Source organism: Carettochelys insculpta, chromosome 15 (assembly GCF_033958435.1).
Source record: "Carettochelys insculpta isolate YL-2023 chromosome 15, ASM3395843v1, whole genome shotgun sequence".
Classification (NCBI taxonomy): Eukaryota; Metazoa; Chordata; order Testudines; family Carettochelyidae; genus Carettochelys; species Carettochelys insculpta.
The window spans coordinates 21,838,691-21,864,884 of NC_134151.1; the positions used below are offsets into that span (position 1 = coordinate 21,838,691).

The window sequence follows — 26,194 nt, forward strand, 5'->3', positions numbered from 1 at the left end:
ACCCTTCAGAGTTCGGACACACCGTCACTTACTCTTGAGCGCTGCAATGAGCGACTTCCCATCTTTGATAAGCTCCTTGATGAATTTGTTGGTTTTGTCCAGCTCCGCTTCGTGAGACTTCAACCTCTCTCGGAACTGGGGGCTGTCTAAGCAGCAGTCACTGAATTCCAGAGCAGGCAGCCCCATGGTTTTCTCACGCCCCCCCCCCTCCACGAAACCCTTTTAAAAAAAAACTCACCGAAGAAGCAATTCCCACCAATGCAACCCAATATAGTGTAAAAAAACAAGGTAAAATTACAAGGGTCTCTTCGAGGGCTCTTTGAAAATAAAACAAAACTATCCACAGGAGAGCACGGCTCTCCTCCCACCTGGTGTCACAGATTTCCAGGAACCGTATATGGAGGAAGGGAGAGGAATCAATTAATTAAAAATAATAAGCAGGTTAGAGGAGTTAATGAGGCTCAGGGCTTGCACTGGGATCCGCTTCAGAGGCTAGGGGGTGGGAACAGGAGCAGCAAAGATGAGAGGGGTCGTGCTGCAGTAGCAGCAGTTGCTGCTGCCTGGGAATGGCTCATGGCGAAGGCTTCCGCAACCGCTGCAGACCCAAGGGTGCCTCCGCTGCTGTCTCCCAGCCCATTCAATGCTGCCGGCTACCCAAAGTTCCTCTAGCGGGACGAGAAGCAAAGCAGGAGCCCAGCGGCCTCACTCAGCAGCAGCTGCTGGTCAGCCCCGCCAGACCTGATGGCATCCGGGACCAATCGGGACGCTTCCCTTCCCCGTTGGAACGTTGTGTATCATTTTTCCGAACGCGCTTCCCATTGGAACGTCAGCTATCTTTTTTTCGAACGCTAGGCCTCCTCTTGCGCCAGCCGGAGCCAATCAGCGCAAGACCTGCTGGGGGGCAGGGAGGGGAGAGGGAGGAGGGATGTCCCTGCGATGATAAAACTGCCGAAAAGGGCGTGGCCAGGACTGTGTCAAACCGCATGCAAGAGAGGGAACCCCCCCACCGTCTCTTAAAGGAACAGCTACGGAGACCGCAGAAGGGGTGGGGGAGGTGCTGGGCCACAAACCAGGGTTACTCAAGGACATTTCTCTGAAACCTGTTGCTACAGCTTCGTGCGGGACACAGGAGACCCCACAAGAGCAGCGCAGGAATTTAGGGGGAGGACGCCTAGCATTTTGTGGCACTCCTGTTCCTCTTAACACTGCTAAACCCCGTCTAAGAGCGGCGGGCTTTCCTTGTCAGTGCTCTGCGAAATCTCCAGAGGTTTAAATAAAGCCCTGCAAGGCGGGAGACCTGGGGTCTGTTCCCACCTCTGCCGATGGGCTGCAGTTTGTGAATTTTGGCCAATCATTTCACTCTGCTGCCTCCATCCCCGCCCACCCTTCCTGTGGATTATCTACATTGTAAGGAATGCTGGTGGGGATGCTGATCGTTTGTTCTTATGAGCTGTTCTATATTGCAATGAAACTTCTTTTTTTTTTTGTAATTTTCATTGAAATTTTCTTTTAAAGATTTTCAGGTCTTGTCAATTAAAATAAAATCTCAAAAAAAGTGTGTTTACTTTATTTTCAACTGAAAACAAAAAAAGTTAGGTTTCAGTTTTTTGTTGTATCAGAGAGGTAGCTGAGTTAGTCTGTATCTTCAAAAACAATGAGAAGTCCTGTGGCATCTGATAGACTAAGAAATATTTTGGAGCATTAGCTTTTGTGGGTAAAGACCCACACTAATTTTTTTTGTTAAATATACTTAAATGCAGACATTTCTCATCAGGTGAGAAAGTTTTTTTTTTTTCATCAAAAAGTGCTTTAAAGAATAAATTTTGACAAACTCTAATTATAAGTGCTTCAGGGCATGAAACAGCTATTACTATGTGTAGCACAATGCTGCCTCAGTAGTACTAAAACATACACAGCCTGTAGATTATGAAGTCCTGTTTTTCTTTGTGTTCATTTAAAGACAGCAATGTGCTTGGGACTGTATAGTCTCACAAAGAAGCCCTTATCCAAAGAATAGTCTGATAGTGAAACATGTAGATAGAATGATTTGAGCAAACCCTTCTCATTTCTGGCTTTTTCAATGCATTGAATCGTCTATCAGACCTATCTCTATCATACAACATACAATTTTTGTGTTATGATTCTGCAGCCGTGATGACAATACTCATAATATTGCTGCCACCAGTGTTTCCTGCAAGCTGAGCACTTGGGCAGCCACCCAGAACAGATTCAAATGCTGCCCAGCTGATTAGAAGAGCACCCACACCGCCCACAGCTGGCAATACAGGAACACTGCCACATACTACAGTCATGATCCCTTACAATATCAACAGCTCAACATTCAAATCCAAGCAGTGCTGATGCAAAGAATGAGCAGACTTCTATTGATCAAGGCTGGAAGCATCTCAAAGGGGTCCCAGTTTAGTACCAGCCCAAAAATACTATACATTTTTTTTAATGTGGCATTTTTAACAAGTTTATTAGTACCTATAGGGTTGCAGGTTTTTTGTGGAAATAATGCAAAGAGTAATTTTAGGGAAGGGGGAATATTGCTGCAGGAGAGCATTGCCTCTGAGCCCAGACTATAGTAAACAGCTTTACTCTTTTACTTTACTGTAATTTTCAAGAAAAACATGCAATTCAGTGGATCAGCATACTCATCAGTGGTTCTGCCACTGCCTCATAATGTGGCTGGAGGAAAAACATGTAACCATTAATGCTTGGATTATTCCAACAGTCAAATGGGGTAACAGTATTTCCCAGAAGTATTGTAATGCTTAAATCATTGAAATTTATCTACAAAGAAAACAGTGAGTTTGTGTGTTTGTTTTTAACTTCTTTATTCTGTAAAGAAGGCCTCAAAGTTAAAGGGCTTGATTAAAAAGAAACACAAAACCTTAGAAATTCAGGTCCTCTGTAGCCTGGAAGACTTCATAGCCCTGGGGCTCCATACAGGTAGATCCTTATGTGTAAGTCAAAACTACATTGGTCTTTTGCATTGTTATTTCATGACAAAATCTCACATCTAATTTTCTGTTCACTCACAACCCTAGGTTTCTTTCAGTATCACTGCTTTCCATTTACACATCTGGGTGTGAGATTATTTCCCTGAATTAATTAGCAGAAAATGAGAAATAAAACTTTAATCTTTGAAGAGAATTTGCCGTGAAGGATGGGTTAGCATGATTTAGTAGGTCAGCTCTCCAGAGAGAGATTCCATGGAGGTACCATACCAGGCTAGCAGTGCCTCTGTCTCTCCAGGCTGAGAATGTCAGTGCAGTACACCTCCTCTAAATATGTCACACTCTGCTAGATGTGTAAGATCAGAGATGAACAAGATAATGGTGTGTTAACTACACCACACAACTCAATTACTTTCATTTTTCAGTTGCATATGTTCACTTTGGATAGGACAATATTATGCATTTGATACACCATGTCAATAGTGATAGATGTGTACAGTTCTGAAATACTGTGAATTCAGAACAAGCCCATTCATCTACTTCTCTAGTCGAGGCTCCCAGACACAAATTCCAACCCTCAAAGCAATTGCTATTGTTAATTCTTTTGGCTGTGGCAAGCATGAGATGCATGGAGGGTTATTATCAGTTTTAAAAAAGGAAACCGCGTCAGCGGTAGCCCTGTGGTGTTCTCTTTTAAACGACCAAGCCAAATTCAGGCTGAATTCATCCCAACTTCAGTATGCTGCATTTAAAGGGATACTAACATACTTTTTATGCTACCAAAGCAACTGAGAAAAATAGTGCCCAAGTAAAGCTTCCTCAAAGAAATCTGGGAATCCCACAAAATGATTATTAAATACAAAGTATCCCATACAACACAGCTTTAAACAAAATTTTATGAACACTGGAATGAAACATCTCTTTTTTTCCACTGTGTTTTACCTTCGAGCCCAGGGTTTCCCAAATTTTATATAGTTGGGACCAGATTTTTTAAGTACCCTTTTTTTGCAGCCCAAAAATAAATGCATATATAAAAAATAAAAAATGAATACATTTTCACTGTTTATGATTTATTTATTTATGATAATAATAGTACACAGTGATCATTTGTATATTTTCTAAGGTCCGTTTTTTTTTTTTTCCAAGGAACGGTAATGGGTTGTGGATCACACGTTGGGAAACACTGTTCTAGCCAATCCATGACTCACATCTATTCTGTATTAGTTTGTCGGTGCATCTGCCTGTCTCTCTGCCTGTTTGTTCAAATATTTTTCCTACACAGTAAGAGCGAGGACCACCAAATTCGATACACAGCTTCTTCTTACCATAAAGTAAAGTAAGGGGTTGGTTGTGCCAGGCAAATGGGGTGGGATTGCTTCTCAGGAAACCATACAGAAAACAGACTGACTTACCAGCAGGTAAAAGGGGCTGGTGGGGGGCACCCTGCTCCCTGTCCAGACTGCTCCAGCCCCAAGCCCCCATTCCACATGTGCCCTTTAGGGAAGGTGGGGAGGCTGAAACGACTCCTCATTTGTAGGGGAATACTGACTGTTCCCCTTTGTCAGGGAGAGAGAGGAAAATGCACAGTGTGTTCTGTTCCTCACTTTGGCTGAGGTGTGCCGAGCCAAATGAAAGCTGGATCTGCCCCAGTCTGGGGACATTCTCCCCTTCCCCAGCTGTGCCCACTGGAGCTGCAGAAGCCATGGAAAAGCACTTCTCACCTGGTCCCAAGTTGCTGTGGTGACAAAGGGCTGTAGTAGTTCTTCTGTCCCCAAGGCAGCCTGCATACTGAACGCCTCATCCCCAACCCCACCCCAGAACAATGATTTAAATGACATGTATATTTTCATTTTGTTTTCCAAAACACAAAAATTAATTGAGTTAAGGACTCAAACAATGCTATGTAAATCTGCAAGTAAAATATATGCCTGTGTGTAACGGAATATATATAACCACATAACTCAAAATAACTTATGCAATGAAAATTGCATAAGATATTTCAAAATAAGCGGCTACTTCGAAGCTTCCACTACTCCTCTTACAACGTAGGCTAGCAGAACCAGAATACTGCATTCAACACCGGGCTGCTATTTTGAGCACTGTGCTTAGCCATGGAGTTGCTATTTTGGGAAGAGATTTTCTAGAAGAGATTTTCCGGAATAACCTATGTTTTTAATTACTATCTGAAATAGTACATGTTTACTCAAAATGCAGATCCAAATAGCATTCAGCTATTTCAAAATAGAGCCTCCACATCGATTGGAGGCCCCACGATTTCGAAATAGCCCCTATTCCCTGTCTCTACAGCCCCTATTTGGAAATATGTATTTTGGAATAGGTGCTATTCCTCACAGAATGAGATTTAAAGAATTTGAAATAAACCATCCGCTATTTTGAAATCATTTCAAAACAGCAGTTTTGCTGTGGAGGCACTCACACAGTTATTTTGGAATAGCAGCCATTATTTGGAAATAACTTTCCTGGGTAGACACACGCTAAATGATCTGGATCTGAGCTACATAAGAAGCTACTTTTGAGAGTGTATTTCCTCCCTATGCACCATCACAATGGCTGTGATCAGCCAGCTCTACTGACAATCACTAGATGAGCACTCTCAGCACTGAGTAGTGAGCTCTGGAATTGCCTTTCATGTGAGCCTGAAACTGTTTGCTCAGGAAAAGGGGTGATTTCAAATCCTGGCAGTTCCACTTTCTGTCTTTGTGTCCTTCAGTAGCCACGCGTCGGCCTTTGTTTCCCTCTCGAGCTAAATGTAACAATACTTGTTTGCCTACCTCAGGCATAATGTAAAGTTTAATTAGCTCATGTTTACATAGTCTATGTGCCACATCATAAAGTGCTAAGTATTATTATTGCTCACTTTAAAGTTTACTTTAATTGGTTTAGTTTTGTCTACAAAGGGCCAAAATGTCTCTGCATTTTTATTGGTTGTGTATGCTTACAGGGCTTTTGTTTTTGTTTCATATTAATAAGTTGTGTAGCCCATAAGGTTAAACTGCTTGCCTGCCATATTAGACAACACAGTTTTCTTGGGTAATTCCTACTAATTCATTATTTATTCAGTATATAATCACAGTATGTATTCCTGATAAGGTATTCATTGTAAGTATCCATGGTTTTCCATTGTATTTAGTGGTAATGCAAGAAACCTGAAGGCCTGTTCCCTGTCGAAATAGCAAGCATATTAGCAGAGTAAATTAGCATAAGCAAACTCTGTCGTGGATAAAATGCTTACTGCTCCTCGATTTTGGGGAACCAGACAGGGGAACTGACCCTAAAGCTGTGCTGGTTCATCCAGTGCTAGAACCAGTTGGTGACTGCAAAACAGACATCAGGTCAGTGTGGCCTCTATAAGGACCAAAGGTAATGGTTTCAGGGATGAGCTAATCTTATTTATACACAGCAATAATTTACTAACTTACAGAGCAGAGGTCAGCACCTCCGGCATGGGTGCCAAGAATGGCATGCAAGCCCGTTTCCATCGGCACATGAGGTGGGAGTTCAGCCCTGTCCCCACTCTCACATGCAGCCGGGAGTTTGCTCAAAGCCAGGCCTCCTGTGGATTAACAAAAGACCAGCTAACGCTACCAACCACCACCTAAAAGGTAAAGCTCTGCCTCTTAACTTATTTAATAATGAAGCTGTTGTAAGTAGGACTATTAGTGACTAAAAAGTATCACCAGCACTTGGACCGTGCACAGTGGTCAAATGGTCAAATTTCAGCCCTCCGCCTCAGATAGGTTACTGTGCCTGTTATAGAATAAATGCACTGGCGAATTTATCAGGGTGAGGAAATAGCATATGGGCATAGTAAGCTGGGCTAGAATCCAGCTATACCAAGACCCTGTAAAATAAAATATCCAGGCTTTCAAGTTAGCTCTTTTTTTGTACAATCCGAAACTCCCCAGTCCAAAACTCTCTCGTCCAGCAATATCCCCGTAATTGGGCATGACTTCATTTAGCTGGACAAGCACTTATCAAGGGTAGGGCGAAGTTTCCCATGGTCCCATAAAGTTGGTTTACAGCCACCGGTGCTGACTCTCAGTGTTCTGTACTGTAATTTAGCTGTAATTTATCCCTAAATGTCTTCTTAGACCCCAGTAACCAGTGAAAGTGTTGGCAATGTGCTAAACAATATTGACCTCACGAAGTCCAGCAAATTCTCTCATCCAGCACTGGTCAGGTCCCCAGGGTGCCATACTAGAAAGGTTCAACCTGTCGTTCAGTTAGTTGTTATTGTTACATGCATTAGAAATGTGTGCAAGCTGCAAGCTTCTCTACCTACTATCAACTGTAGCTTAGCTTTACAGTATAGTTCAGCCACTCAATGCTCTACTTATTGAACCCTTCAGCTTCATCAGACATGCCAGCTATGAGGCTGGTCCTTGGTCTCTTTTCATCAGGGCTTCAGAAAGGTGAATGAATATGCTATGCTAAGTAAGTCTTTATCTTAGTAATGTTACCAGAAGGAGTCCTAGAATTTTATTATGTTCTGATAACCTTGTGCTTTCTGATGTCTCCTATTCTTTCATGTACTATAATAACAATTTTAATGAATTGGTATTGTCTTCAAATTAAGTGGGCTTGCTACATGCACTGAAACTCCCCTTCTGAGATTGAGGTTGTGGGGTTCTTTTGCTGCTTGTAACCTGAATTGGGACAAGGAACTAAATATCCTCTGGTCAAATGCAGCCAGTGGCAAGCCATAACTCCCAGCCTATAAATTTAGGTCTGCATTTATCAGATAACTAACACAGGAGACCCTATAACTGGCTGGACACTTGCAATAAATGTACCGGGGGACGAAAGCTGAACTCTGTACGAATAATTTGTCATGTCACTTTGGGGGCAAGTTTACCGAGTTAATATTTCCTGATGTTTATCAACAGAGGTATATTAAGGTGTCATTTAGAGGAACAAATGCCAAATGAAGCATTTTGTAAATGGGGGGATATCATTTTAAATGATGTAAAATCTGCAATATACAATATTAGTTGGATGGGGAGAGAATAGAGAATAATACACTATCATACAACAGTAAATGAAACAGTGCAAAATCATGCTGTAATTTTTACAGGAATAAGACCATGCAAATTCATTCTCTTGGGTGACCTGTGACAGGACTGGAACTCACTTCTCTTACCATTCAAATAACAATGCTGCCTCACTTTTCGTTTTTCCCTGTCTGCTTCCAATATGAACATTGGAATAAATTCTTTACATTTGAGTTCTCGGTGCACCGTGTCCATTACTAGAGACAGGAATGCAGGAACTGGAGAGGAATAATAGCGACTGAGTCATTTCAAACAAGCTTTGTTGGGAATCACGCATCCAAACTGTAGCAGAATGCCATGTTGCAAAAAGAAACCAAAGCTTCTAAATCCACACACTAGACTTTTGCCAACTGCTTGTGCCCTAGGCAGACTCGCATGGGTTTTTGATGCTCCAGCAAACTTTCCATCTAGCATAGCCTCAAGCCACATTAACTTGACACATTTTCAGTCCTGATCCTCCACCCACAGAAGCCAATAACAGCATTCCAATTGACTACAAGGGATTCAGGACTGAGCCCCTCATTAGGCCCAAACGAGTACAGTATTCTGTACTTTTCCCAGGCATTAACCAGCTATCACTGAATGACGCAGACATATGAGGGTGTAAGGGGCAGATGTGCTTACATACACACAGATGTGCTTGCATGCATATACAACCCTACCGTGCATGCATGTGCATGGATGCCCATACAGTTATGACCAACAACCATCAGAAGATATTTAATGGTGTCATCTCTCTTCAGAATGTCTTGCCACAGTAAATATAGACACAGCTGGCAACATGCAAGTTGCACAGTCAGCTCTTGTTCTACAATGCCAATGATCATAGGAACAAAGATGGTTGTGGTACGGAGGGTACGGTGACCATTTGTCTTGTATTTGATGGGACACTCCTGTATTTGGGATGCCAAAAAGGCATCCCTACTTATTTTTTTAAAAGGGCCTAATTGTCCCATATTTGGGGCCTACCGACCCACTGACCTTTTCTACCAGCAGCTGCTGGCTGGAGAGCACTTGGCTGCTGTGTTCATGACACTTCCCTGGTGCTCCAGGGTGGGGGTGGGAAGGAGGCAGGTGGCTGATGCTTCCCTGGGGCTGGGGGGCGGGGGAATGTTGGCGGCTGCTACCTCCTTCCTGGCTCCCTGGGGCTTGGTGGAGTGGGGAGGAAGCACCCCTCCCACCCTCCATATCTCCCTGTCCCATATTTGTGCAGGGGTGGGCAAGGACCAGGGGCCAGACCAAGCCTTTTAATCCACCTGGCATCTGGCCTTACAACTACAATGGGGGAGAGGGGGGACCTTCCAGGGCAGCTCCTGACCCCAGCAAAACTGGCCAATAGAAGCGCAGAGATTTTTCTGGAGGTGGTGGCAGTGCAGCACAAATTCTCAACTCCCATTGGGCGGTTGCTGGGGAACAGGAACTGAGAGATTTTGATGGGAGTGGGGGCAGTGCAGAAAACCCCAGTGCAGAGAACTACATGGAGCAGCCAGGGGACTGGGGCAGCTAGGATGATTTAGTTGGGGTTGATCCTGCTTCAGGGAGGGGGGCTGAACTGTATGTCCTCCTGAGGTCCCTTCCAGCCCTAGGATTCTATGATTCACCTCCTGGCAACAGCCTGCCTCTGCCACATCACCCCAACTCCCTGCCAGACCTTGCCAACACTCCTACACCCCTGTGCCAGTCCAGAACCTTCTCCTTCCCTCATACCCCCTCCTGGACTTCCACAAAATCCCCTTCCCCAAGTCACAACCGCCTCCTTCATCCCAACTCCCTCTCAGCCCCCTCACCCCACATCACAGCCCCCTATGCCGAGCTCCCTTCTACACCCAACCTCAATTCCAGACCCCGCGTCCCCTCCATACGAAAGTGTGGCCCTTGATTACTTATCAAAATCTTGGAGTGGGTCCCCATCAAAAATCATTGCCCAGCCCTGCAGTAGTGTCGCCCTTGGCAGAAGAAATGTATTGCACATCATGTTGCTTCTCACGTTCCCTATCTACTGTTTGTGCCTTGGACAATTCCATGGTTTCCCAACTCTAAGTGTAGTGCCCCAGCTATTGCTGCTACTTCCATTATCATTTATTTCTTTTCCCTTTCCCTTTTCTTTTCTTCCTCTGATTGGCCACCGTTACTACTTATACCCTGCAGCATTGTCATATTTTTACACATAGTTGATACCGCTTTGCTTTTAATCTGTGCTCTCTCTGCCCCACTCCCTTAGGCCCAAATCGAACACACTGCAGTACTTGTAGCCTATTAGAGCTGTGCATTGGGGTTCTCCCCTTTAGTTGGAGCGAAGAAAGGAAAATCCTGGGATGAATCAAGTACTTACTCTGTGACCCTGGGCAAGTTGCTTGCTGTCATGTGCCTTTTTAAAACGCAGTTGGAAAAATTGGGAACATGGCAGGAATCTGAGTGAAAACGCGACGTCAGAGCCAATGTACCCTGGGAATAATAAATCACAGCTTTCTTTCATCTTCTTGGCAGATGTCAACTAAAATAAACTGAAATCAGTCTCCAGAACCCAATAACAGAGAGTCTGTGACGCAAAGCGCAGAACTGTTCAAGGATCTTGGATGACAGGTACGCTGCCCCTTGAGCTGTCACACACCGCACCTAGGTTAGTGGCTCTGATTCCCTATTTAATAAAAGACACCTTGGCATTATCTCACATCTGGGACTAACCCCACCCACTCTCCAGTGCTCCCCTGGCTGATGCAAAGGCGACATTAATGGACCATAAAGAGAGACGCATCCAGCCATTACCTCAGAGGCAGGCAGGATGCAGCCCACGAGCCAGATCTGGCCTGCCAAGTCTTCTAATCCAGCCAGCAGCTGGCTGAGGAGAGGGGAGAGCTTTAGGGGCTGCCCCCGCCCCAGCAAAATCTCAACTCCTATTGGTCAGAAACATGCCAATGGGAGCTGAGAGGTTTTGCTGGGAGCAGGAGCACTACAGTACAATTGCTCAGTTCCCATTGGCTGGTTTGTAGATGATAATAGCTGAGAACTTTTGCTTGGTGTGTGAAAACAGCCAATGGGAGTTGAGAGATTTTGCTGGAGCCAGAGGCAATGCAGCACGGTTTCTCAGCTCCCATTAGCTGCTTTCCAGCCAATCGGTGCTGAAAGATTTTGCTTGGGGTGGTGGGCAACACTCAAAGCCCTCCTGCCTCCCAGCAATGCTGACAGCCACATAGAACAAGTAGGCTGGGGCTGCTGGCAGGCAGGGAAGACTCCCTGAGAGCGCCGCTGGCCAGAAGCAGCTCAAACACCTGGTGGCCACAGCCTGCCTGTGACACTGCATCCCAGCTCCATCCCAGACCTTGCACCTACTCCTACACCCCTCCCCCAGGCCAGAATCCTCCCCTGCACCCCTCCCCTCCCCTGCTCCCAGATCCTATACGCCAATCCCCTACCCCAGGTCACAACTCCCTCCTTTACTCAAACTCCCCCTCCCGCACACCCAGTCTCACACCCTGAGCTCCCTTCTGCAACCAACCTATATCCCAGGCCCCACACTTTCTCCATAGAGAAGTGCAGCCCTTGACCACTTTCCAAAATCTAGGACTGGCCCCCCATCAAAAATATTGCCCACCTCTGTATTAGCAGGAAGGGAAGTTGGCCTCCTTTTTGTTCTGTGCTTGTCAAGCGCCTGGTACCGTGGGGATGTACTCCATGACTGCAGCTCCTAGGAGCTACCATAACACAAATAATAACACTTAGGGGTGGATGATGGAAGTAGGGGACCCAAGGAAGTGCAGAAGAAATCCCCCGTTCCTTGCCCCTTCCACCAATCGCTCAACTGAGAAAAGGTGTTCTACAGACATGGAAAATCCCACGGCACTATGGACGAGAGGGGAGGGATTGTTCCTCTACTCAAGTCAGGCCTGAACGTCCAAGGTGCTGAGCGCCCTCAACTCCCCCTGGGCTTCAGTGGGAGTTAAAGCGATTCACCTTTTTCTGGCTGTCAAACCTTTTGCACACAGCAGTTTAGTCGTTTGCACAGTAGCTTGTAGGGTACATGTGTTCTAATGCCATACAAGTTACTGCGGCGCCTCTGCCTACATGAGATAAGGTAGCTCCCTGTGTTCAAGGAATCCCTTCTGTTCACACACTGTTGTTCTTTAAAAGTCAATTTACTGTTCCTTTTTCAGTTCAGCGCCTATCCAGTTTCACAGAGCTGCAAGAACTGTTAGCTAACCTCCGCCTTCCTTCAGATTGCTGCTAATGACCTTCTACTTTAGCTTGTCTTTCTGTATTTGCTCTGCTGGCCCCTCTCTGATTTCTTGGTGTTCAGCTGAAGGAGCTGGCTTTTGGGGTCTACCTCGTTTTTTTCACATTTTAAGTGCTGCCAATGCAGAAATTCTAATCCTTGGCCCAGCTCCACCTGACTCAAAATAGACATCTGCAGCTATTTAGTTTTAATAGAATTGATTTACGAACCCGATCGTAGCTGTCTGCAGCTGGGCTTAAGGTATCTGTGTTTGTTCATGTTGTAAAATAATCCCCCTTGTTAGCTGGAAAATAATTGAGGACAAGGCTGAGACACAGAAAACTCATTTTCCACTTGTGCTTTGAAACCAAGATTAGAACCCAGTTTTGCAGCAGTGGAGTATTCCCACTGCAAGCAGGACATGCTAATAGAAGGGCATGAACATAACATGTTTAGCACCTTTCTGTCTAACCACCGTCCCCTTGCTGTTCATTGGCTCCCCTAGAACTCTGAGAAAAGAAGCGCTGCAGGTGTGTTTTGTGCCAAAAGGGTTAATAAGGCTTTTAGGAAACAAATGCTTTGTGTTATTCTGACTTTCTTGGTGTAAAGCTTTCTAGAATGCAGCTGATTTAAAACACATCATTTTGGAGCTCCAACTACCATGTTTTAATAAACTCTTACTACTTTATTGAGACATTTACTTGTTACCATCAAGCCCAAACCTGACAAAGAGCTCTTGGTAGCTCAAAAGCTTGTCTATCTCACCAACAGAATCTGATCCAGCAAGAGATATTACCTGATCCAGCTTGCCTCTTGATATCCTGGGATCAACACAGCTACAACACCGCATACTTTATCAATGTCACAAATCTGCCCCACAAACAGACCTTTCCATCAGCTGCAGTCCTTGCATGTCAGACTTTCTTCCTCAAGAACAGCACAACACTCTGCAAAATGTACTGAAGTCAGGTCGTAGTACCATGATTCACTCCAGACGTACGGAAGCTCTGATTTTCTCCTCCTGTGAATCCTCCACTGTGCTGTCCTGTCACCTTTCACATTGATGGCAGCATTCCACATAGCTTCTACTTCGGCTTTATTTGGTCTTGGGCAACCCATGTAAACATTGTGTGCTTCAGTTTACCTATCTGTAAAATGGGGATAGGATGTTAATAGAATGTCCTGTGCTCTCTCTACTGAAGTGCCATGGAAGAGTAAAATATTTTTGTCACTCTTATTGTTGGTTTAACAGTTAATCTAGACCTGCCCACAGACTGGACATAAAAGTCATTTAATAAGTGATGAGTCATTTATAAGATTCCAGGCACTTAATTACTCAGTTGTACAAGTCAGTGTTCCATTCAAATGGCAATGACTCTATTCTCACATTAAAACAACAGCCAAACCATAAAAGTTACACAAAACCACATGTACAGCGAAACCATAACTAGCAGGATGGGTGGTTATAACACAGCTTAGGAGGTGTTAGAGGGCAGGAAGACAATGGTTGGGTGTCCATAACCAGAAGAGCAATATACAACTGTCCTGCAAGGCAAGGCTACTGTAAGAAGTTATTTACTCAGAAATCTAGCATGTCCTGAGGCTTTAAACACACAAAACAATGCAACGTAGCTGGATTTATGCATACAGAGATGTTGCTGCTTGTGTGTGTGTGTGCGTGCGCGTGCATAGATAATGCCAGTCTTTTGGGCAAAGAAAGGATCACATCTGCATGCTTCTGTTGTAAGGTGTCAGGCTATCGGGTGTAGGAGGAAGGAAAGGGTGATGCATCTTCCAGTGACAGTGGCTGCTCACCTTCAAGCCCATGAGGTCTAACAACTAGAGCCACATGGCCTATGGGCACAAAGTGCATGGTTAACCCTTACTGGACCAGTGTGGGGTTGGAACACCCTGTGACATTCTATACCTTGGGAGAGCACGCTATAACGCCCACATTACGCATCTGCATATAACTGTGATACTGCATGCCACATGAGCTAGTAGGTGAAAGTTATGAACTGCTGACACCCCACTATGCATCTCTTTATGCACATGAAGTTATGAGATTGTGTTGTATGGTTGCCACTAAAACAAGCAAGTTGGGGAATGAGCCAGATATCAGCTCCCCAGAAACAACAGCAAGGAAAATAACCAACATCCTGGAGGAGGTCAAACAACAATGGACAGCCATTGTCCATCAAGGGAGATACACTTCGATGACTCACCTGCATAAGGCCCCACCAGGGGAATTGCTCAGCCTTGCCTGAGGACTCAGCAATGCCCACCAGACATGCCTGGACTTGTGTTCTCCAAGCACTTGCACCAAAGGTATGAAACAGAACACAGTGAGTCTATGCTTCACCTTTCACCTGCCCCATCTATGCTGCAAGCAACATGACACTCTAAAGACTGAAGGCTCCAACAGAGGAGACTGACCCCAGTGGAAGGAACAAACCTGTATTATAGACTGTAATATCCAGTGGGGCGTGAACAGCTGCTTAAACTAGATGTTGCCCTGTCTGGCAGGGTTCATCATTTAGATTGCGTACTTATTGGTGACCACTCGGTTTTTTCTGCTTATTGTGTAAAGTCACTTAAAAGCTACCTTTTGTAGTCAATGAACTTGCTTTAATATTCATTTTTACCAGTGACTTGGCCTGAAATACTGGCGTCCACAGTCCCAGCTCCCTCAGGGCCCTGGAAGAATCTTGAAATTTCCTCTCCCCACCCCCAGTTTTCTCTCCTTTAACTTTCCCCTGAGTGCATCATACATACTCCCCTTTCTAGAACGGAAACAAGCGAAACAATAGGACTTGGTTAAACACGACTCCTTACCCCAGTGTCTCCCACGCGGCGTTCCATGGAACCCCGGGGTTCCTCAAAGTGAAAATAAGGGTTCTCTGAGAAAATGATGAGGGGTCAGCAACCTGCAGCTCTAAGGAGTCATTTGTAGCTCTGGATGCTGCCGCCACTGACTCCTCTGAGCTCCCTGCCTTGCCGCCACAGAAACAACAGAACTAAATTTAATCAGTTTGATGTCTGGCAGGGCAGCAGGAGGGATCTGGCCATTAAACCAACTGATTTTAGCTCCATTGTTTCAGTGACAGCAGGGCAGGTGGCCGCAGAGAGCCCCTCATTTGCAAAGTAGCTGGTGTGCTCGCAATGGGGGTGGAGCAAAGGGAGCCAATGGCTATCCAGAAGGGGAATCAGACAGGTCCTGCAGTTCCTGCATCATCCTCACCTTTCATTGGCTGCAGTTGGTCTCTCACGTTACCGTAGGGCGGCCAATGAAATCGGACCCTCAGGACTAGAGTCAGAGGAGCAGTGGTGGCTCAGGTAGGTTCATCTGCCATGTTGGGTGAGGTAACGGGAGGAGCTAACTCGGGCGGAGTTTGTTCAGGCGGAGTTAGGCTGGGGGCCTCCTTGGGTGGATTGGTTAGTCTCGGGGTCTGATTTGGAGCTGAAGCAGGTTAATCCTGGAGATGTGAGGGCAGGTTTTCGGCTGAGAGGGGTTAAGCCATATCTAAGACTGTTATTAGGGATTCTGCAAAATTCTTTCATGTCTAAAAGGGTTCCGTGGCCAAATAAAATTGGGAAACCCAGCCTTAACCCTTCAGTTTGGAAACATTTGCATCACACGCAAATAACTCCATATATGACTATTATGTCCCCCATGTCACATATGACAAGGGGGCGTAAGAATCTGCCAGACCTGTATACACCAACGATCCCACTAGTCCAGTAGCCAGCTGCCTTGGGCAGTGGCCTCTAGTGCTGCATCAAAGGAAAGAATAAAACCCTTGGAATATTCCTAGTTGCACAATACTCAAACACTGCTGGGAATCTCCTTGTGAGTCGCCTACGAATCAAAGGACAGGGTGTGATCAGCATCATGTAGGAAAAGTGGTGTTAAGATGAAAAGGTGACCCCAGTTTTTCATGGAAAGAGGGAGAACCTGCACTTAGAATCATCTGCTCGGCAGCCTCTGAGCAGGTGTGACATGGGAGGAAATGGAGACCTTTCTGTTGGATAAGATAATGGGGAACCTGTCTCCATTAACAGCCAAATGCATGAAGAATGGATCAGAAATGGGTCGCGAGTTGAATGTGAAAATGAAATTAAACTATGGACAGCCTTGGTGGAAAACTCCAGAGGAGGAGGAAGCCTAAGTGGAAGGGGATCCAGTGAACAAAATAAGAGACTACAAACCTTACAAAAATGTCCAGAGAAGGAGTGTCTAAACAATGTGGGTAATTAGAGACAAAGCAAAGCTTCATTCAAGCTGTTATTAGTCACACGGCACAGGGACAGGTCCATCTCTTGCAGCTCTCATGTTCCATCTCCTTCAGACATACTAAATATCAGCTGATCAGTATGGCTCAGCAGGGATTTTAGTCATAATATAATGGACGAACACGGCAACACATGGGAGAGAGAGCCATTACGTGGCTTGGAGAGATACAGCAAGGCGTGGGAGTTAGGGAGACTGAGAAGAGCCGAGGGCAGAAGTATCTTCATCCCTTCCTGACAGGTAGTTTTGTGTGACACCAGAGAACCTCACTCGGACACATTCAGGTATAGACTACCTTTCTTATCCTCAGTGTGACTGCGGCTGTACCAAAGATGGAACACCGAGGGTTTGCTGCACACTTCCCTTGGAAAGCTGTAACACAGTCTCATGCCAGGAGACCACAATGGTATGCCCCACACAACTTGTTTGGAAAGGACGCCCTTCAGAAATTGTCTAATGCAGCCAGGCATCTGATACATCTAAAACTGTGGCCTTGAAAACCAGACTTATGCTAGGCAATGAATACTGTTGCAAACTGGTATCGCCAGCCCCTCTGCTACTTTTATGCAAAGCTTTCAAAAACTTCATGGCTTGAAGGAAACCCACAGCCCTGTGTTCCTTGGCAGTTCTTTCCCTTCCTTCCCAAAGGGCTATTTCAGCTTTTTGAGGCTGCTCACACACAAGAAATATGCTTGGGCCTAAAGCCTCTCTGAAACACATCAGGTTCTAATACTCAAACAATATACAGATCGGTAGCTAGATGATTGGTTGAAAGAGTATATTTTTGTAACAGCACAATTTTGCTATCCGAGGTTTATAATACAAGAACCATAGAATCAGGAACATAATGTATGCTCCATGCCTTGTAAGCAAGTGTGTGTAGCTAAGCAGTCAAAGTGTTGGAACCCAGAACTAATGGCTTCTGTTCCTGCTTCTGATTCTGGCTTATTGTGCAATCTTGGATACATGGCATAAATTTTCAAGGAATCCACTAATTTTGGGCAGACAATTTCAGACACCTTGGGCCTGATTTTTAGAGCAGAACACCACTCACAACTCTAATTTAAGGCCTTAGTGTCTCAAATTAGGCACCAAAAATTGGAAGCTCTTGAATTTAAGAAATGAGGCTTGACAATCTCTGTACTTGAATGTACAAAGCTTGCATTAGGATTAGGCTCTGGACAGCAATCCCACAAATGTCCATTAGAGATTCATGCTGGGCTGGCTTTAGAAGCAACCCAAAACCTCAGCCACATTAAAAATGGGGTAGGCTCTATTTTTTCCATTATAAAAAGACAAACAAGATGAGAGGAACGTTCTTCAATATCCTCAGAACAACTGGGAAAAAATGACAAACCGCCATAATATTGTTTTACAAATTTGTTTCCAGGAATTAAAACCAGAAGTTCCCAACTCAAACTCCAGTTTCCTGGACGACTTCCAAAGATGTCCACAGTGCAAAGCCCTGATGCCACATATAAGATGGATGTCAGCAATGAAACTCGAACATACATAAATTCAGGTCCGCCCAGCTCTGCTCAGTCACCACCTCAGCAACAGGGACCTTGTTGCTCCTCCTTGCCCTACTCCGTGTCATTGGCCTGGGAACAGTGATCAAGATTTTGCTTTACCTAAGCAACTGGTAGCTCTTCATCCATCCCTCAGCTCACGCCTGAATCACTTCTCACTGATACCTCAGGGTAACTTGATTGGCTTCTAGGCAGTTGCTCCTGATTTTCTTACATGCATCAAGGCCGTTGTCTTTTTCTGAAAAAACCCTGCAGAGAAAGTTAGCCAGGCCTGCAAATCCTATGGGCAATCCCTGTTATAGTCCCTAGACTCTGTCCTGAGAGGCTGATAGATTCATGCTATGTAATGGGCAAAAACATATCTCTGCCTCCAAACACCCCTGAACTTTGAGATGAGACTCAGAAACTGGATCTGGAGATGAATCCGGTGGTTCAAGCCAGTAGGTTAATGTAGCTTTTCCTCTTTCAAGAATTGCACTTGCTGTTTAGGCTTAGACCCCAGATTTCAGCCCCATATTCCCAATTTGCAAATTCAAAACTACACAAATTGAATCTTTCATTTTTGTTCTCTTTGTCAAGTGTAGCACTGGTGCCTCCTTTTTAGCTCAGGGAGGTAAGTAAGACTTTTCCCTTTCACTCTTCACTGTAAATTCAGAGATCCAACACGCCTAGTCAGTGTCTATCTACATTACAAACATTTTGAAAGTTAAACATAATTTGTCCAAATGCAGGGTGGGTTTTGTTAGTAGTAGGTAGTAAGTCTCTTCCACTCCTATAGCTGAAGCATAGGCCATAGACGACCATTTGCCAGCCTCCCCTGTCCTGGGCCATCTTTTGCAGTTCTGCCCAGGTGTATCCCCTTTTTTTTTAGTGTCTGCCTTTGGGTAACTGCTCCAGGTGTTTCTTGGGCACTTTCTTGTCCTTTTCCCTTGTGGGTTCCAACTTAAGGCATGCCTTGTGATGTTGGCAGTTGGTTTTCTGAGGGTATGTCCAATTCATCACCATCTTCTCTTCCTCATTTCTTCTTCGGCAGGAAGTTGGTGAGTCAGTTGCCTCAGATCTTGGTTGTTGATGGTGTGTGGTCGGAGAATTTTGATACCTAGCAATTCTGGTGCCCACTGAGCTGGTTGTGAAGTGAGCCATGCAGGCTTGGGAGTCAGGGGGATAAGTGGGGCAGTTGCCCCAGGGCCCAGAAATTCAGAAGGCGCACGGGCTCCTGGCCACTGCCAGTGCTGCTGCAGCAGCAACAGGGGTGCGTGGAACCCTGGACCGTTTAAACTGCCAAAGGAGTGCTGTGCAACATGCTCCAGGCAACGCTAAGGACTGTCTGGGATGGAGCCATGACACACTTTGGGCAGCATTAAGGACTGGCTGCTCCAGTTCTGCCCCTTCTGCTCAAGGCCCCACCTCTTCCAGGAGTGCTGAGTCAACCTCCCACCATCTTGCCCAGGGGCCCGGTGAGGTTGTTGCCTCCCATGGAGCCATGATACATCACGGAAGTGGAGCTCCCTGAAGAGACAGCAAAATCAGAAAACCAAGAGGAATTACAGCCAGTGTGAGCACAGGAAGAGAGACCGTAAGGCTGGCCATACTGGTTCAGACCAATGGTTTTAGCCCTGCATCTTGTCCTCCAGCAGCAGTCAGTGCCAGATACTTCAGAGGTGAACAGAATGATGCAGTTTATTGACTGATTCAGCCTGTTGTCCTGTCCCAGCTTCTAGCCATCAGAGGTTTAGAGACAATCAGGGTTAAAGGGTTGTGTCCCTGACCTCCTCAGCTAACACGATCCACTATCCTGGATGAACCTATCAAATTCTTTTTTGAACCCCATTACATTTTTGGCCTCTAACACATCCCCTGACTTCAACAGCTTGGCGGAGTGCTTTGTGACAAAGAACGTCCATACATTTGTTAGAAAGCATCCTTCATTCACCTGTTATGTGAAGCGGTAAATGCACATCCTTAATCACTTCTCCATGCCAGTCATGATTGTATTGACCTGTCATATCCTCCCTTCATTGTCTCTTTTCCAAGCTGAACAATCCCAGTCATCTTAATCTCTCCTCGTATGGCCCGTCATCATTTTGTTACCCTTCTCCGTACCTTTCCCAACTCTCTCATACCTGGTGACCACATGCTGCATATCATGGATTACGTAGGGACATTATGGCACTATTGAGCCTCTTATCAACTTGTTTCCTGATGATTCCTAAAACTCTGTTCACTTTTCTGCACTTTGCAGTGAGCAAATGCTTTCAGACGGGTGCGGGGAACACCAGGCTTGCCAGGCCCCTGGACTCCGTAGTCCCAGAAGTGGGCGAGGCCTCAGGGAAAAGAGGCGAGGCTGGGGCAGCCAGCCCTCAGCACTGTCCAGAGCATGTTACATAAGTCTCCACAGCCTCTGAGCTGCCTGGAGTGCACTGTGTGGTGCTCCAGCAGCGACTTAAAGGGCCCAGGGCTCCAACCACCACTACTCCAGAAGTAGCAACAGAGGCAGCTGAGCGCCCTGGGCCCTTTTGAATCCTGAGTCCCAGGGGAAGTGCTCGCTTTTGCCCCCACTCCCATTGGCAGACCTGTTTTCAGAGAACTATCCACAATGACTCCGAGATCTCTTCTTGTCAGTAATCACAGCTAATTTAGACCCCCGTCATTTTCCACGGGCCAGGAAATTTTTTTGGCTTTTGTTTTCTTAAGCTAAGAACCAAGCTGCTGAGCTGTTCATCAGGAAAGGGGCCAGCTCCATTTTCCTCCAGTAAACTAACATACACAAAAAGGGATCAGCAGTTTAAAACAAAAGCTGTTTTGTCCTGTGGAAAGGGACGGCCTCTTCTGAGCTGTATCCACACCCTGAAAGGATTAGAAGCATTTAGCTTCACTGCTTTGTACCAAAAAAACCATTTGACAACAGGCCTCCTGCTGGGCTGTAATAGAGAACAAGCTGAAAACGTGACATTGAGGGTGATTGGGAGTGGGAAAATTGCAGGGTGTCAAGTCAGGTGCAGAGGATTTACGTGAATAGGACAGTAGCTTTTCTGTTGGCCACTGCACCTCCAGCGGAGGACAACATATGAAGGCAAATCAGTGCAAGAACTCACATCTCACACCCAGGCCACGTCTACACTACAACCATCTTTTTGAAAGATGATCGAAAGACCGGCCGGAAGATGGTCTTTCGAAAGATCGTGTCCACACATATAAAAAGCTGCCCCCACCCCGGGCTGAGGGACATGGATGTGCTGGAGCAATGGCATACATGCCCAGCCACACGTGGCCTGTGTGCCGACTTGGGGATGGGGCTGAACATTGCGGGGCCCCCTCCGCCACTGGGGAATGGGCTTGTGGGCAGGGGGATCATCTAGGCATGTGGGGGTCCCTGCACATGTGCAGATGTGCCAGGTGCAGTCTGGCTCTTCCCATGCCCCCCCCCACACACACACGCATGCAGGTCGCAGCGCTGTCTTGGGGTGCAGGTGCTGGGTGTCACCTGGGGCCATGCCAGTGTGCCTGGGCCACCTCAGGGCATGGCAGGGGCAGGTGCCCCCACCCTGGGGAATGCAATGTGTTGGGCACTCACCTGAGGATCCCTCGAGGATGTGGGGGGATGCCTGGCGCGAGGGCGCATGGCTAGAGGAGCCGGAGGGCATGGCAATCATGAGGTCCCATTTGCGGAGTTGTCCTTCTATGACACTTTGGACGCTGGGTCTGGCTCTGGCACTCTGCCCTGGCTGGAGGGTGCTGGCTGGTCCTTGGCTGGAGCCGGCTCCCACTCTGGTGTGTCAGGGGTCTGCAAGGCTGCTGTGTCTGGGGGGCAGGGGGCAGTGTGCAGGGTGGAGAGCTGTCCTCTCTGGTGAGGAGCCCATGCAACTTCCGGTAATACAGGCAACTGGCCAGTGCCTGCCCCGACTGCCTGGTGCTATCCCAGGCCCGCACATAGGCCTGCCTCAGCTCCTTGACCTTGCACCGGACCAGGTCAGTGGTCTGGGCAGGGTGGCCTCAGGAAGTAAGGCCAGTGGCCAGCTGGGCATAGGTGTAAGCGTTCCACCGGTGACCAGGGTGTCCTGGAGGGCCTCCTCCTTTTCCCAGAGCCCCAGGAGGTCCCAGCGCTCTTGCTCTGTCCAGGAGGGGGCCCTCCATTTGGCTTCTCAACCATAATGAATGTAAGTCAGTAAGGGCCCTCCTGTGACCCCCTCAACCAGCTCCTTGCGGGGCAGTCCCTGTGGCTTGCAGGGCTACTGGCTGGCCAACATCGTGGTTCCAGACGCCACAGGCGTGGCTATGAGGGCGCAGGGCTATGGGGCTTCTCTCCTTGCTGCCTCCACTCTCTCAGCAACCTACCATGGGTCCCTGCAGCTTTAAAAGTGGTCGGACAGGGGGGAGCATAGAGCTCCGCTTAACGCTGGACAGGGTGTCCCCCTGCGCCAGCTGGCTGGCGCCATAGAGGACTGCTCTTGCGAAATAGCAGCCCTTACAGCAGCTACATGTGCTATTTGCCGAAAGATTCTTTCGGAAGGAGGCGCCCTCCTGCTCCAGGAGCGGAAGAGCACTTCCAAAACAAGAGCCACGTTCTTTCCATTTTCTTTCGGAAGAGCACGTTGTATGTGTAGATGCTCAGTGGGATCTTTCGAAAAAACTTGGTAGTGCAGATGCAGCCCCAGTGAAGAAGGTGCATCCTCTAATCCCGTGGTGCCCAACATGTGGCTAGTTGGCCAGTTTAGTGTGGCTAGTTGGCTTGAACAATAACTGTATTTTCAGGATAATGTGGCTAGTTCACTGTAGCAGTAGCCATTACAGTGGCTACTGCTTCAGAATTGAGTGGACACCATGGTTCTAAACAGAAACCACTGAGGTGCCTATATCCACAGAAGCTGAACCAAAGGACAAGTACAGTAAAAAGGGATAAATTCATACATGCTCTTTTTTAAATGCATGGTGCTAGTATTTGCAGGACCTCTATCTGCCATTGAGAAGGAATTCACAAGTGTTCAATGAGTGCACCTGTAACAGGAAGCTGGTGCAATGCAATGCAAGCAGAACCATGTCCGACGTGTGCCGGTGTCAGAGGTGGCTGTGTCAGAGAAACTGAAATCTTCAAGGAAACTGGAAATTAATAACTGGACTCTTAGAGTACAAGCTCCAGGATGACACTGTAGAATAGCGGTCAATGCGAACAGGGACTGGAGAAAGGTTGAAATTCTGTAATCTGCCACTTTCTTGTCTGGCAAAATTCGTAATCCAGCATGATTTTAGTTAGCCGAACAACCACTTATCAGGGGTGTGGCCAAGTTTCCCATTGTCCCATGAAGTGTGTTTACAGCACCAGTCCCGACTTTCAGTGTGCTGTGCTGTTATTTAACTGTAAGTTACCCCTAAATGTCTTCTAGGAGCCCAGTATGCAGAAGTGTTGGTAATGTGGCTAGACAATACTGACTTTCCATGCTTGGACAAAGTCTCTTGTTTGGCGACTGTCAGGTCCTGAGGATGCTGGACTAGAAAGGTTCCACACGCACTGACAATTGGATTATATTGACCCAGCTTGGGAATAACACTTAGCACTTTCAGGAGTGTTTCTGCAGATCACACCACTCTGTAAAGGTGAGTAAGCACTATTACTCCCACTTTACAGATGGAGAAATTGAGTCACAGTTGGATTTCCATTTTGCGTCAAGCAAAATGAAGCAGACAATCCCAAGATCAATAACCAAATTAGTGGAAAAGGCTGCAATGAGATCCAGCTTCCTGACTCCCAGGCTGCGTCTACACGTGCACGCTACTTCGAAGTAGTGGCAGTAACTTCGAAATAGCGCCCGTCACGTCTACACGTGTTGGGCGCTATTTCGAAGTTGAAATCGACGTTAGGCGGCGAGACGTCGAAGTCGCTAACCCCATGAGGGGATGGGAATACCGCCCTACTTCGACGTTCAACATCGAAGTAGGGACGTGTAGACGATCCGCGTCCCGCAACATCGAAATAGCGGGGTCCTCCATGGCGGCCATCAGCTGGGGGGTTGAGAGATACTCTCTCTCCAGCCCTTGCGGGGCTCTGTGGTCACCGTGGGCAGCAGCCCTTAGCCCAGGGCTTCTGGCTGCTGCTGCTGCAGCTGGGGGTCCGTGCTGCATATACAGGGTCTGCAACTAGTTGTTGGCTCTGTGTATCTTGCACTGTTTAATGAAAGTGTGTCTGGGAGGGGCCCTTTAAGGGAGCGACTTGCTGTTGAGTCCGCCCCGTGACCCTGTCTGCAGCTGTGCCTGGCTCCCTTATTTCGATGTGTGCTACTTTGGCGTGTAGACGTTCCCTCGCTGTGCCTATTTCGATGTTGGGCTGAGCAACGTCGAAGTTGAACATCGACGTTGCCAGCCCTGGAGGACGTGTAGACGTTATTCATCGAAATAGCCTATTTCGATGTCGCAACATCGAAATAAGCTATTTCGAAGTTGGGTGCACGTGTAGACGTAGCCCCAGTGTGCTGCCCTGCAGACTAGACCAGGACATTTTTGGAAAGATTAATTCCAGTGTCAAATTAGTTTACAGATTTTTAGGGTGCTGGCAAGTCCACCCTGTTTGCACATGGAAAACGGGCCTGGTGATAATGCCTAGCAAAGCAGAGGAAGATACTGAGTAGGAAGGCACAGAAAAGACTTCCCTTATTTGAACCTTAATCATGCATGTGCTTGGCTTTATTTTGTAGCTTGCTTGTCTTGGGAGCATTTTTACTGTTGGAGGAAGAATAGTGGATTTCATTGCCAATGACCAGAGCCAATATTTCAAGGTCTATTCTCTTATATAGGAATCACAGACATTGTGACAGTTACTGACATCAGTACAGGCCACACTTCACTCATTTTCCACGGGTCGAAAACTCCTTAACATCAAAACAAATTTTGTGGTATTTCTTCTTTTTTATTCCATTGGGCTGGATCCATTGGAAACAAAGCAAAAGAACCAAGGTTTTCAGGAATAACACTAATACATTTACTTTCCCTGCACACCTGAGAAGGAGCTTCGTTGTGCATGGTGAAGAACAATAGGGAAATTTAGCTGGATATGAGGTGAATAGCTGTGTAGAAAAAGAGAACACATAGCTATTCCTTTCATTTACATTCTTCTGCTATTTTGTCCTTTCAAGGTTGTCCCATAAAATGGCCTTGTGTGCTACAGTGTACATCAGCAAATTAAGCCAACAGGAACTGTGCACAGTACGTAGATCTGCTGTCTTGCACTAGCCTTTTACTAGCACGCTCATTATATCATGCTGACATTTAGGACAACATTTGCAAAGGACACACACATCAAGCAAGCAGTAAGATGCAGATAATAGAAATATCTTCATCCATCAGAACGATTAAAGGACTTTTGCAGCTGAAGAGCCTGACTTCAGCTAATACATGAAGTATCCCAAAACCATCTCCCTACGTGTCAGGGAATTCACTGAGCATCAGTCTCCATCACATCGGGTGGCTTCTTAATCATCAATGAACGTAAGTCAGTAAGGGATGAATTTTAAAGAGATCAGAAACTGCTTAATGAGTCCTCTCTGTCTGATCGCTCCATTCCTCCAGAGGCCCAGCCAGCACCTGTGATCTTCTGCAGACAGAATGGCCGGATCAGAACTTAAAGAAGGTATTTTTTTCCTGTGTGGTTGGGTCCCTAACTGAGCAAACACAGATCTTCACACAATCAAGGAGGCCTATGTCAAGTTAAAAACTAAAATTATGTGGGCTTAAGCTTTCGTGGGCTGGCACGCACTTCAGGAGACGCAACCAACAAAGTGGCTTCCAGCCTACAAAAGCTTAGGTGCAAAAGAGAAATTGTTAGTCTTTAACATGCCTCAGTGTTTTTGCTGAAACAGACTAACATGGCTCTGAAACAGACCTTCAAATTGTTCACGGAAAGTGACTGGTTTCCAGGAGCTACTCAGTCACCTCTGTCTCATCCATTCTACTATGTCAGTGGCTCCCAAAAGCTCCTTTTCCACCTTTAATGAAACACACAGGGGCCTTTAGAACTAAAAAGAGCAACAAAGCATAGGATGATTTCAACTGAGGCTGAGACAGAGAGGCTAAGGGTTTGTCTACACAGGCCAGTGACTAAGCTGTAACTTTCTCGTGAAAACACACCCCTCCGAGAGCAG

General features: G+C 46.4%; 1 protein-coding gene across 8 annotated transcripts in view; it reads right to left on the reverse strand.

Moving 5' to 3' along the window:
• The window catches only part of ARHGAP26 (Rho GTPase activating protein 26), a 544,666-nt gene that overhangs the window by 315,260 nt on the left and 203,212 nt on the right, over positions 1-26,194 (reverse strand). For 6 of the 8 annotated variants that reach the window (XM_075009638.1, XM_075009641.1, XM_075009639.1 and 3 more), the window contains one exon: positions 13,042-13,393. Coding sequence is in view for 2 of the 8 variants with exons in the window: in XM_075009636.1 (XP_074865737.1) it covers positions 33-186 (154 nt within the window). In the remaining 6 variants the exon portion in view is untranslated. Of the gene's footprint in view, positions 1-32; positions 771-13,041; positions 13,394-26,194 lie in introns of those variants that run through there. The other 2 variants (XM_075009636.1, XM_075009635.1) reach the window with 1 other exon arrangement.